Below are 12176 nucleotides of genomic sequence, written 5' to 3'. Positions count from 1 at the left end.
GTGTGATTGCACAGCACAGAATTTGAAAGTGGAGCTTCTAATCTGGAGACCATGGATTCCATGTACATGGGTGGACACACTGTTTTCTGCCCACCCAGAAGCCACTCACCCCACTTCTAGTAACAGGGGTTTAGGGCCCCACTCCTCCTCCATTTGAGTTCTGGGTGGCTCTGGCGAGGCCCCTTCTGGGCACCAACTCCAGGGATGGGGAGTGACCCAGGTCTAAGCCAGTCAGAGCATCATATTCCCCTCAGCCTGAGAGGCAGGCGCATGACCCAGTGTCTATCAGTGAGATGCTGCGAGACTTTCACTGAGAACCCCCAGGACAGAGACTCTTCCTTCATGCTGGACCTGAACCAGCTCTCCACTGCCCCTATCTTCAGCCCATGAAAAGATGAGAGGGACTTAAGGAAAATGTATCAGAGCAAGGGGTCTTCAGCCTGGAGAAGAGTTCTCCTGTCCTGAGTCAAGGAGGTCGGAGGGGGGCTCCAAAAGAACCGTTCCTAGAGAGACGAGGCAGCCACCTGAGCACGGCGGCCGCCTGCTACTGCAGCACGATTGTCCGTTTGCCCTCTCTACCTACTTGAGCAAAGGAAAAGTAACTGGAGAGAGATGTCAGGGCACAGAGAGGGGACAGCAGAGGGCGTAGCCCCTGTGGGTGTGGCCAAGATGTGTGACTCCTGTGTGCCACTCAGATACTGCAAGGCATCATTGGTCAGCTCCAGCCACCTTGCCAGTACCCTGCTTAAGAGGGTTGGCTGCCACCAGGAGACCCCAGCACCCAGAAGCTGTGAGGCAGGAGCCCCTCCCCCATCAGGGAACTGTGGGGATATGGGGTGGTCGCAGGAGTCAGCCCTCTGAATAATGCCTGCATCCGTCCGCTTCATACCAGAGGCCACATACCTTCATACCACAGGGGAGGGGCTGAGAGAAGCCCCCTTCAGGCAGGATTTAGGGATCTGTTAGAAGCCCCACCCCTGGGAGGAGATGGGGGTACAGGAGACACCAGGGAAGGAGGGGAAGGTGGGTGAAGAACAAACCACACCCCCTCCCCCAGACAGCTTCCTCAGGCCATAGGTCAGCCTGAGTTAAGGGGATGGATGGGCAATGAACTGGATCTGAGACTGAAGTTTTAACCTGGACCAGACTGCTGAGCTATTTAAGGCCAAAGGGAACAGAAACCTCTGCGATCTGTCCGAAGTATCATCAAGGAAAGGGGATGAGATTTGTCAGAGCATATTTAAAAGAAATAATTGGAAAAAACACAAAAGGATTCCATGTTCAGGATTCCATGTTCACTTAGTTCAGGCTGTTCAACATACTGGTTACACAGCTGTCTCGAGACCACTAGGGGAGATCCTGTCTAAGAACAGAGTGTGCCCAGCATGACTGGAGCTGAGACAGGGGCAGAGACAGCAACCTGGGTCTCAGTGACGGAGTTTGAGCCCCTGCGTCAAGCCATACCTGAAGGCAGCCTTACTCTGGAGTTTTCAGTTACGTGGGTCAATAAACTCTCTGAGCCAGCCTCGGTTGAGTTTTCTATTACTGTCAGCAGAAAGAATCCTGATACAGTACACATATACATACTTTTTCTTGGGGAGAAAGCATAGCTTTTGTTGGATTCTCTTAGGGCATTGCTAAAAAAAGAGTATGGCTCAGGGAAGAGAAACTCTAGAGCTCAAATCCAGTGACCTCATTGACAAATACAAGACCATCTAATGAGATGTGCGGGGCTCTACAGGGATATCATGGAAGAACTAGGTCAGAACGTCCTTGGATGTAGGGTCTGGAGCCTGACTCTGGTATTAACTGGCACTCAGAAAATATTTGTTGAATGGAAACCAGCAGGAAAATTATCACAAGTCATACTTTACATGCAAATTTTCAGGAATATTTTCAGGAAAATATCTAATGTGTGAACATCTAAACTGCATTTCCATGTTCTGACAGATGGCCCATATTAACAGGACTCTGATTACAGAAAAAGAAAAGAAAAAAGAGAACCTGAAATTATTTATTGCGTGTGTACCACGTGCAAGGCTGTACAACTTTTAACACTATCGTGACTACCAAATTTATTTTTTAAAAAGACCAGCTCTATATATTCCCATTTCTCAGACAGTCCCACCTGTTACCTAGAGAGAGAAGATGACCCGGGGCTTTCATGGCTGGGGCAGGGCTTTGGACCCTGAGAGTCCAAGGCTGTATTCTCAAGGTGGAACCAGGGACCACCTGCGTCAGAATCACCTGGGATGTGTATTTAAAATACAGGTTCCTGGGCCCTGGCCCAGACTTATGGAAAGAGAATCTCTGCAGGAAGGGCCCTGGACTCTGCGTCTTAGCAATCTTCCCAGATGATTTTATGTACACTAAAGTTTGAAAAGCTTTACCTCCTGAAATCTGTTTATTTGCCCATGTGCATTCTGCACAGTCCCACGGGAGGTCGTTCTCTGGGGAAAGAAGCCCCCATCCTACACTGGGGGGATTTGAAGGAGGCCAGGGTTTAGTGAGATCGTATCACCCTCCTTGAGGTCAAGGTCAGTCTAGGCCATGTCAGAGGTAAGGGGTTGTGTGCGTGAGGGCCTCTGAATGAAGGCCTATGGAAGCACTCCCTGTGCAGGTGAACGTAACCAGTGTAGCTGGGGGGACAGACTCCCGGAGCCCCGAGCTCTGTGAATGACACTGCACACTCTAGGCCTGATTAAGTGCTACCTTCTGTTGCCCTGGAGAATTTCATTTGGAAGGTGGGATTGTTGAAATAGACATAACTTATTGTTTTATTTGGCAATTAAAGTCCCTGAAGGTGAGAATCATGGCTTCTACCTCTCAGAGCTGTTGTCCCCTCTCCAGGCCACCACCGTGTCCACTACATGGCTGACCACTCTCTAGATGCTTTCAAAGTCTTTAGTTTGACCTGCTTCTGGTTTATTTGAGACCAGGGGGCTAAATTCCCTCTCCTGCCTTGACCGCCTTCCTGGGATAGCTGTTGAGCTTCCTCTGGGGGGTCGCTCTCCCAAGTTCTGCAGACATCTGACTTGGGTACAATTGACTCTGGGGGTGGGATTGATTGACTGAGGCCCATGCGCGCCCCCCTTCCCCTGGCCACAATAGTCCGTTCAAGAATGGGCAGTGACTTAAGCATTCTGACCAGAGTGAACCTGATGACTCTTGCTGAGAATTTGGGGTCCCAGGCTCTCTTCTCCATTGGTTATGAGCAAGGAAACCTGTAGTCCCAGGTGTTCTTAGCAGGCTGCTTGGGGCTTCAAGACGAGGGCACAACTGACAATGGGACCAGTTTGAAGGAAGCATAACCAAGAAGTGGGGAGAACCTGGGACCTGAGCCTATCTTTGAGCCTCGATAAAGATTTGCTTGAAGCCACATCTACCCCTAAGCTGCTTAGTGATCTGTATTAATAGGTACCTCCCTCCTTTTATGTGTGTATTTAAATCATTTGGGGTTGGGGTTTTGTTTCCTGCCCTAACTGCATCCTAATATACCTTCAGCTCCCCTTATCTCTCTTGCAGTAATGTACCCCAGTCATCTTTGATCCTTCCTCCTTGACCTCCTCAACTGAAAAAATCCCACAACTACCTATGAAATGAGGTGAGATGGGTGGTGGAAGTAGGTAGTAGGGTTAATGGATTCATGGCTTGTTGAGACTCCATGTCCAAAGAATATTGATTAATAGATCAATGTCAACCTGCAGGGAAGACCTGTCCTGCTCAACATTTTAATCAATGACTTGGATGAAATAGGAGACATGCTTAGCAAGTCTCAGATGACACAGAGCTGGAGGAATTGCTAATATGACAGATGGTAGAATCAAGATTCGAAATTATTTTGGCTGACTTGAGCAATAATAAGGATAAATCTAAACTCTTGCACCTATGTTCAGAAAATCAATGGTCCAAGCAGTGGACTGGGGACACCGGGCTTGGCGGATGTCATAACGTCACAGAACTTTACGTGGACCATAAGCTCGTGGTGAGCCAGAAGTTGAGGCAATTAGTAACACAGGTAGTGCAGTTTTCAAAAGAAAGCCTCACCTTGCATCTACTTTCCCCAGTGGGATAAAGAAGTGGAATTTCCTGGGAAGTAGTTTTCAGCTCAATATATGAAAAAAAAATTCTGACGGTTCCAATAACGGAACAGGCCTCCTCCCAACATTGTGAATGTAATAGTCATTACATCAGAATGTACTAGAAAGATTTCTATTATGGTGGTCTTCCTTTGAAAGCGCAGAGTTTTTAAATGACTTTCTTTAACAACTCATAAGCCAAAGCAGTACACACATAAGCACCCAGAAAAAACAGTAGCCGAGCTCAGCACCTTTGGAAGTTTGCTTCCAGTCCAGCAAAGAGCAGTCCCATCTAGAAGGAATATCTAGAACCTGGACTTGGCCCCGTTTCACATCACTCCATTCACAGACCTATTCCTCAGCACTCCCCCCATCTCCATTCCGGCTTTGACTTGGCCCATCCTTAGGCCTGCTTCTGCCTTCCACTTGGCTCCATTTCCTGGCTCACATCCACCTCCCTGAGCATGAAGACCCCACAGACAGAGCATTGGGAAACCAGGCCTCCTTCCCCATCCCTGATCGTTGACCCTGACTGCCCGGGACTCTGCAGCTTCTCTGAGCCGGGCTTGGTTTCATGGACCACCCCAGACCATGAAGGCATGGGACAATTTTTCTTTTCTTTTTTTTCTTTTTCCCTGTTGTTCTGAGCACTCCGTTTTACTTGTTAACCCAGAGAGATGGAGAAGATGGGCCATGGCACCCTTATAAACTTAGAATGTGATTTTAGCAAGACGGTTATCAAAAATAAGTTTCACTTCTATGAACATACAATCGCATGGACAACTGCACTCACGTGTTTCTCGCTGAAATGGTCCACCTCTCTCAGAAGCTTCTTTTGGCAGTCAGGGTTGGTGGCCAGGAGGTAGGTGGCGAAAGAGAGAGTGTTGGTGATGATCTCGTAGCCAGCGATGAGGAAGATGAAGGCCTGGCCCACCACCTCATCCACAGTCAAAGGCTTGGACAGGAGTCTGGGCTGGTGTTGCTGGGAAGGGTTCACTGTGCATTCAGTGGCAGAGAAGACTTGCCTGACCATGTCAAAGTTCTCCACGCCCACGGAGGTGGTGGAGTGTCGGGCATCCAGGACCATTTGGAGGAAATCTCTCCGCCTCTAAGGAACAAAAGAAGAAAGAGCATATTTTGGCCTTAGAGTCACATAAGAGAGGCTTCTTGGAGCACAAAAGAAGATGTGCACACGCAGCTTTTAGTTATTTATTTATTAAAAATGTCTTTAAAATTTATTATTTTTATTGAGGTAACATTGGTTTATAACATTATATAGGCTTCATGTGTAGGACACTATATTTCCACTTTTTTTTTTGGCTGCGCAACATGTGGGATCTTAGTTCCCCAACCAGGGACCGAACCCACACCCCCTGCAGTGGAAGCACGGAATCTTAACCACTGGACTGCCAGGGAAGTCCACATGCAGCTTTTAAAGAGCTCGAGAGGAGCGAGGATTTTCATTGCAGGGTGGTCTGAGATGGAGAGAACCTGGAACCCCCCTGCCCATCCCTCACTGCAGCACTGGTTCAGAGACTAGCGCAGCCAGCAGCGGACAGTGACGCTGCCATTACAGAGGCTGAGGCTGCTCTCTCTGGGCTGAGTCAAGAAGACGTTAAGCCACTTCGGTAAGTAAGAAGAGCAAGTTGCAGAACGGTATGCATAGGAGAATCTCATTGCTGTAGGAACAGAACATGGACAATATCTTTAATTATGTTTGTCCATGCATAGAAAATGTTTAGCAACATCCATACCCCGCAGTTCACAGCAAGCTGAGGAGCTGGGAAAACCAGGGGGGCTTTTATTGTTTTTACTTTATCCGCGTTTGTATTGTTGGCTGGTTGGTCTTTCCAGCAAGAAAGCAACTGAAGCATCATATGGATTTAAATCAAAGCATGTGCTCCACTGTTCACTTCCCCACCGTCCAGGGCTTACTTCTGCGCCATGTGTTTCTCACAGCAGGGAGTTAACAGGACCTGGGGGCGGGGGAGGGAACTAGCTTTGGTAAAGCCTGGCTTCAAAGTCTCCAGTCTGTATTTTGCATCCCTTAGCCTAGCCTCCCCATGTGGGTCCTTTTTATCCTCAGTAATCTCCTACCCCATTTAAGTGGTTAGAGGTTTCTTACCACTTTCCCCTACCTTCCTTATCAGCAATCTGCCTGTTCTTTATATCTTTACTACCCCTAATGGTAGCAATGGAAGTGTTTACATATGGCTTTAGGGTTGACAAAGCGTGTACCTGGCACATCCCATCTTTGAACAGCTCTTTGATGTGATGAGTGACAACCAATATGTTACTCTTTTCTGAAGTTTATGGGACTCAACAGCATAAGGGAGAACATTAGAACCACCCACAGAAAAAAATGATAATTTCAGAGAACTTTACTTGTTGTATCATTGTCTCAACCGGTTGGCTTCTGAATTCCTATTGCATTAATAATCTATGTCACACATGTTAGCATCTGTTAAGGTGGTTGTTATGTCACGTGGGGTCTCTTGCGTCTCCAGGGCAGGATCCTGCCCCACCCCACTCGCACACCATGCCTGTACTGTGCCGAGCACATGTTAGCTATGCAATAAATAACTCCACAGATAAACATGCAACGCCCTATGTGCATTTTGAGGAAGGCTGTGTTGGATCTGCTCGCAACTGCGTGCTACTCGGAGCAGGAACCTTGGAGACATGAGACGTTTGCAGCTCTACTGCTTCCCAGCTTTGTGACTTTGGGAGGTGTCTGCTGAGATTCCAGCAGGGCTCCCAGCTAAGCCTGTGGGTGGCAAGAACCTTGAGACTTAGGAGGCAAGGCCTCAGTGTCCTGCCAGTCTGCTCGGGTGGGAATGGCTGAGAGAATGGCCCTTTCCACCCTCTTTCCACCCTAGCCCTACTCGTTCTGCTTCCCAAATGGCATCCACAAGGGTTGGCTTTCCGCCAGCTGCCTTCCTGTTGCCTGGTCAACAACCGAGACTCTACCCCTGGTCCCGGGGCAGGGCACGATGGCACGCGTGGGAGGTGAGCATCCTCTGCTCTGTCGGCTCCTGGATGCTAGCTGGGGACCGCAGAGCATCCCCGGGCTCTCTCTTGGCCGGCACGTTTGAAACTCCTCGGGTGCGGTACAGCTGTGGTCCCTGAGGCTTGCTTGTGGCTTTGCTGGAGTCATGTGGGGGCACTGATGGGAGGGAGGGCACAGGCACATCCACACTGTTGGGTTTTCCCCATGGCAGAGCTGCAGCTGGCAACCTTTCCTCTCATCCCGGCTCAGCCAGGCTGCTTCAGGGCTATGGAGCCTTACAGAAATCTGTCTTAACCTCCAGCTCCAGAGGCCAGAGGAAAGGGCTGCTCTCTGGGGCCTGTGCGCTGGAGAGGAGCATTAGTGTAGATGGGTTTCTTTTGTTTGCACTGCATCACGGAGGCTATTTGAACACTGCCCATTTAGGACTGCAACAGTGCTGGTTTATGGTTATATCCACGAGAAATATGCACCCTGATAGATGTAGGTGTCTAATCCACCCATCGGCCAGAGCTTAGGAAAATATTTACCTTTTAACATCTGTGCTGCATTTTCCACTGCGCAAACACACATCTGCTTGATGGAATGTCTACAGAGTTTAGATGGGTTTAAAGCAAGTTTTCTTAGTAACCATATAGCTCTGTCTTGACACGGGCAGTCCTGGATTTGTGGTTGGGAGGTTTTTCTCAGATCAGCTCATTGTTTGAAACAAATAGCTCTCGAGTTTATAAAAGGAAAAGCTTGAGGCAATCCCAGTAATTGGACCTTTAATAACCCCTCACCTCTTAGTAAGCTATTTGGTGCAACAGGGTTAGAATTTTCAGCCTGATTCTACAACCAGTGTGTTTCAGGCTGGGGGCGGGGTGTGTGACAAACCCCACATGCGTGAAGGAGGACCTTCACCGCGATACTAAGGTTTGAAAATGGGACTTCCCTCGCCACTCCTTCCCCAGGCTCCATCCTCACCCTGGAGAGGCATGAACCTGGATGAGAACAGCCTGTACTTTTAGATGGCAGAGCTGGGCCAGGGACACCAGGGAGCTGATTCTTCCCACACCTCTAAGGGCGGCAGGTTGAGTTCTCAGTGGTTTGGGCCAAAGGGCTGTGAGCTTGTCTGCACCTGTGAGCTTCCGTCACCTTCTGGTCTAGGACACCTTTGCTGCACAGGATCCAGAAAGTGAAGCCGGGCAGGCCGAGGCTGTGCCTGAGGCTGCTCCGTGCACCCGGCCACTAACTGACCCCTGATCTCACGCTCGGCCAATGCTGCAGCACTGGACCTCCGTCCCCCGCCTGGTGATCCCCCCCTGAGCCACCCAGTCTTTGAGAAAACACGCTACAGCTACATCTGACACAAGTCAGCTCAGGAAGAGACACTTCAGCCTTGTTTTTTCCTTTTAAGTGGTTTCCTTGACTGCAGTAAGGGCCATAAAGAATAGCATTATACATGCATGAGCATATGCAATATTGAAATTATTTTCCTTAACACTGAAAACTCCTATTTCTATTCTCAGCCAAGTTCAGTCAACAAATATTTACTCGATTCCTACTGTGAGCCAAGCATAGGGCAAGTCTCCAAGGAGGAAAGAAATTTCTAGGTCTCAGTGAAGCACGCGAAGCCCTCAACCGCGCATTTTGCAGCAATGCCCTCCACGCAGAAAGGGAACGTGGGGTTGGTGACAGCTGCCTGAACTCCCCTCTAATGATGATGCTCTTTGTGCTGTAAAGCTCCATCTTGCTGTTTTTCAATATAAAGAATACACCGATGAAAAACACGTGGGCAAAGTTACCTAGAAAACTCTCTGAGGCTGCCCGTAACCTGGGCTGGGAGTGATGCTTGAAATAGGGAGGCCCGTGGGCTTGGGGGAGGACAGCTTGAATTCTACTCGCCTGGGTCAGAGTGTGGACAGATTGCTCTGGGCTTCTCCCCACCGCCCTTCCTGCTTGCTTTCACCTTTCTCTCCTTATTTACCCCTCCTCACTGCCCCGCCTCGGCTGCCCCGGCAAGCTGTAAGGGGCAGGCCACCGAAGGACAGCATGGCGTGGGTGTGTGGGGTTGGGACTGGAGGGAGAGAAAACAGACAGCGATGCCAGCTTAGCTTCTACTCCATTTCGATGCTGTGTCCTATTAAAATACGTTACCTCGTCTGCTGCTTGCTGGTCCCGCAAGGCAGTCACATTCCTAATGAGTTTGTTAAAAAAGCCATTCAGTTCATCTCGGTTCTTATTGGGCAAAATCCGGGCCAGTGGGACCATTATGGATGGAAATGATACTTGAAAGAGAAAAACAAAAGTGGCATTGAAAAGCGGGTGAGAATAAACAAGGGCTATTAGATGCCTGTTGCCAGGAAGCGAGCCCTGGCCTTGAATCGGTCTTTTGAAGGCCTGTCTTCCCCTCTGAACTGCCGCTGCTCAGAGCAGGGTTCTGTCTTATTCTACCTCGGGACCCCTTACCCTTCCTTGCACATAGTAAGCACTTGATAAACGTCTGTACAGTTGAATCCCCACTTCCATCTACCCCTCAAGTCTCATGCTTATAGGTTAATTTCCCAGGTCCTAGAGATGAGGGTCCAAGGTCTTTGTATTTCATCAGGAAAGAACAGATTGTAGGCCATGTTTCAAGTCTTAGCAAGTGGTAGAAGCCGATCTACTTACTTAACTTTCTGGTCATTTGCATTTTTTATTTTCCTTTGGATCATTTTCCCCAGAGCTGCCACCTGAATTGTTTCTAAGAGCTGCCACTGTGGCTGCTGACAGGGATGCTGGCCTCGTCCCCTGTGGGCACGTCCCTTACCGTGCCATGTGCAGCCTGTGCCCTTGCCACCATGCCCTGGGCATGACAAGCCTCCATGACGAGGCTCCCTGGGTCAGGGACACTTGTCCCCTCCTGGACGGTAGCCTGGGCCGTGGGCCAAGCCCGTCTCTGGGGAGCTCAGCTCAGTTCAGCTCCTCAGCATTCACGGTGGGCCTACTGTGCACAGGCATATGTGGGAGCCGGGGGAGAGGACCCTAATGGATCCACGCCGGTCTCAGGATGCTCTGCCCCTTTTCAACAGTGGGAGCCTGAACCAAAATGACACAGCAGGGAGGGAGGGCTTGGAGTGGCAGCAGCCATGGAACAGCGGACCCACCTGCCCTGCAGGGCGCTCCATGGTTGATGGCAAGGGCATTTCCCTGGAGTGCAGAGGGTGAGGGGCGAAGGAGGAGGCTGCTTTGACCCCCAGAGCGACAACTCCTACAATGTCAGTGCAGAGCAGATGGAGGTGACTGGGGCTTCCACAGAAATTGACTCAGAAATGGGAATGAAACTAACCAAGGAATGAATAGAATTTACCAGCCCAGCAGAATGGTTAGGAATTATGGCAATAATCAATAACCATAATAACAACACTCCATTGCTTCCATAAAAAGCAAGAAGATACCGGAATTGGCCAGAGGGTAAAAACTCACTTCTAAAACAGAAATAAAATAAATGGAATGGTCTCCACAGCATTCGGTAATCTGCTAGTCGCCCATCACATATGATTTCTAATTCACTATGCGTTGGCTTCAAGCAGAGAAGCGTTCTAAGGAGGAATTTGCTGGGGGTGAGAAACATGCCCTAGAAAATGAAAGGTTTGGGTTCCAGTCTTGGCTGTGCCTTTCTAAGCCTCAGTTTTCTCATCTGTAAAGTGGGGAAGAGAATGCCTTCCTGATGGGGTGAAAACCAGCACTAACAGAGGCGATGCAGGCGAAGCACTCAGCCCGGTGCACGGCGGCCATGCTCGCTAAGGCAGCGATGAGCCAGGCCAGGGCTACCTGTGTTGGTAATAAGTGGCTCCAGACTGGTGCAGAGGAGCCTGGGCGGCTCCAGGAAAACAGGGGCTCTGCAGGGCAGACTCCGCAGGGTGACTCTCAGAGACACCCTGAGTACCCTTTCCAGGTGGCAGGGGCTGAGCCCCGAAGCCGCCTGGGGCCACCGGGGTGTCACGGGGTCTGCCCAACTTGCCCAATTTACCCCCCCTCCACAGGAGCTGTACTTACAGATTAAAACCAGGATCGGTCTGGGGATGGAGGTTGCGAAGAAGCGCCGGCAGTGCTTCACAAAGGGGTGCCCGGGAGCCTTCTGGGAGTTCACCTGGGCGCCAAAGGCGACGCTGGCAACCACATCTGTGGTGTAGCAGCAGTAGCACCTACGGGAGAGAGAACAGTTTGCGTTTGGAAAGGACTCAGCCACGGGCCTCCCCATCATACGCTCTCCTGGAGGGGCACGACTCCATCGTCTACCTGTTTGAAAGGGGAGCTTCTGGCAGATCCGAAGCGAAGTGGTGGGAGAGGAGCCCCCAGGATTAGATCCTGGGGGCATGAGAGCAGAATTTGAGGGGGAAGCATAAACACATAACAGCCGATCTAGACAAAGATGGGGGAGGGGAGGAGAGCCTCAGGTATTCAACTTTCAGCCTTCCTTCCGGTAGCTGCAAACCGGACTCAGTCAAAACCAAGAAGTACACTTTATATTTTCCTCCCCAGGAAGGAGGGAAAACACTTGACCCGAAGCCTGTGTGCTTTACAGAGGCCTTGCAGAGCCCATCCAAGGCCAGCGTCTAACGATTGATGGATGTACAGCAAATCGTGATTGATGAAACTAACAACCTGGTTTTCTAGTTTTATTAGCTCTGTCTCCCTCTTCTTCCTAGTGATTTTACAGTTTTCATAAGAGCAACAAACAAAAAACCAGGGCCCTTTTAGGCTCAAATAAATACAAGACAAACTTTGGTACCAGCTTCATGAACGTATGTATATTATTATAGGAAACACACATTGCACTTTAGAAACAAACACAAGGAAAAGTGTCTGGCAGTAACTTCAGAAAAATTAACCTCTTAGGTTCTAGGAAACCTGCCCCCCAAATGGCCATTTTAAGCTAGAATAATTCCTTTTTGCTATGTCATAGGGGTAGTCAGGTTGCTTCTAAAAAGGCTCACAACTGGGTGTTCGTATCCTTTTATAATGAAAAGGTCTATTTTTCTGGCTTGAGGTAGGCACATGCTTAGTTCCTTTTCTTCATAAATTCTGTAACCAATCACTTATCATTAAGGACTACACGACATTTC

General features: G+C 49.5%; 1 protein-coding gene across 3 annotated transcripts in view; it reads right to left on the bottom strand.

Moving 5' to 3' along the window:
- Nucleotides 1-12176, bottom strand: part of TBXAS1 (thromboxane A synthase 1) — a 150140-nt gene that overhangs the window by 46181 nt on the left and 91783 nt on the right. For all 3 annotated transcript variants that reach the window (XM_029234111.1, XM_029234109.1, XM_029234110.1), the window contains 3 exons: nt 11107-11255; nt 9226-9356; nt 4873-5187 (listed from right to left, as the gene is read on the bottom strand). In XM_029234111.1, the coding sequence (XP_029089944.1) occupies nt 4873-5187; nt 9226-9356; nt 11107-11255 (595 nt within the window). The remainder of the gene's footprint in view (nt 1-4872; nt 5188-9225; nt 9357-11106; nt 11256-12176) is intronic.

This window comes from Monodon monoceros, unplaced genomic scaffold, assembly GCF_005190385.1.
Source record: "Monodon monoceros isolate NGI ecotype Baffin Bay Population unplaced genomic scaffold, NGI_Narwhal_1 Super_Scaffold_2, whole genome shotgun sequence".
Classification (NCBI taxonomy): domain Eukaryota; kingdom Metazoa; phylum Chordata; class Mammalia; order Artiodactyla; family Monodontidae; genus Monodon; species Monodon monoceros.
The sequence above is the reverse complement of the archived record's forward strand: the minus strand, read 5'-3'. Positions and strand labels throughout refer to the sequence as shown.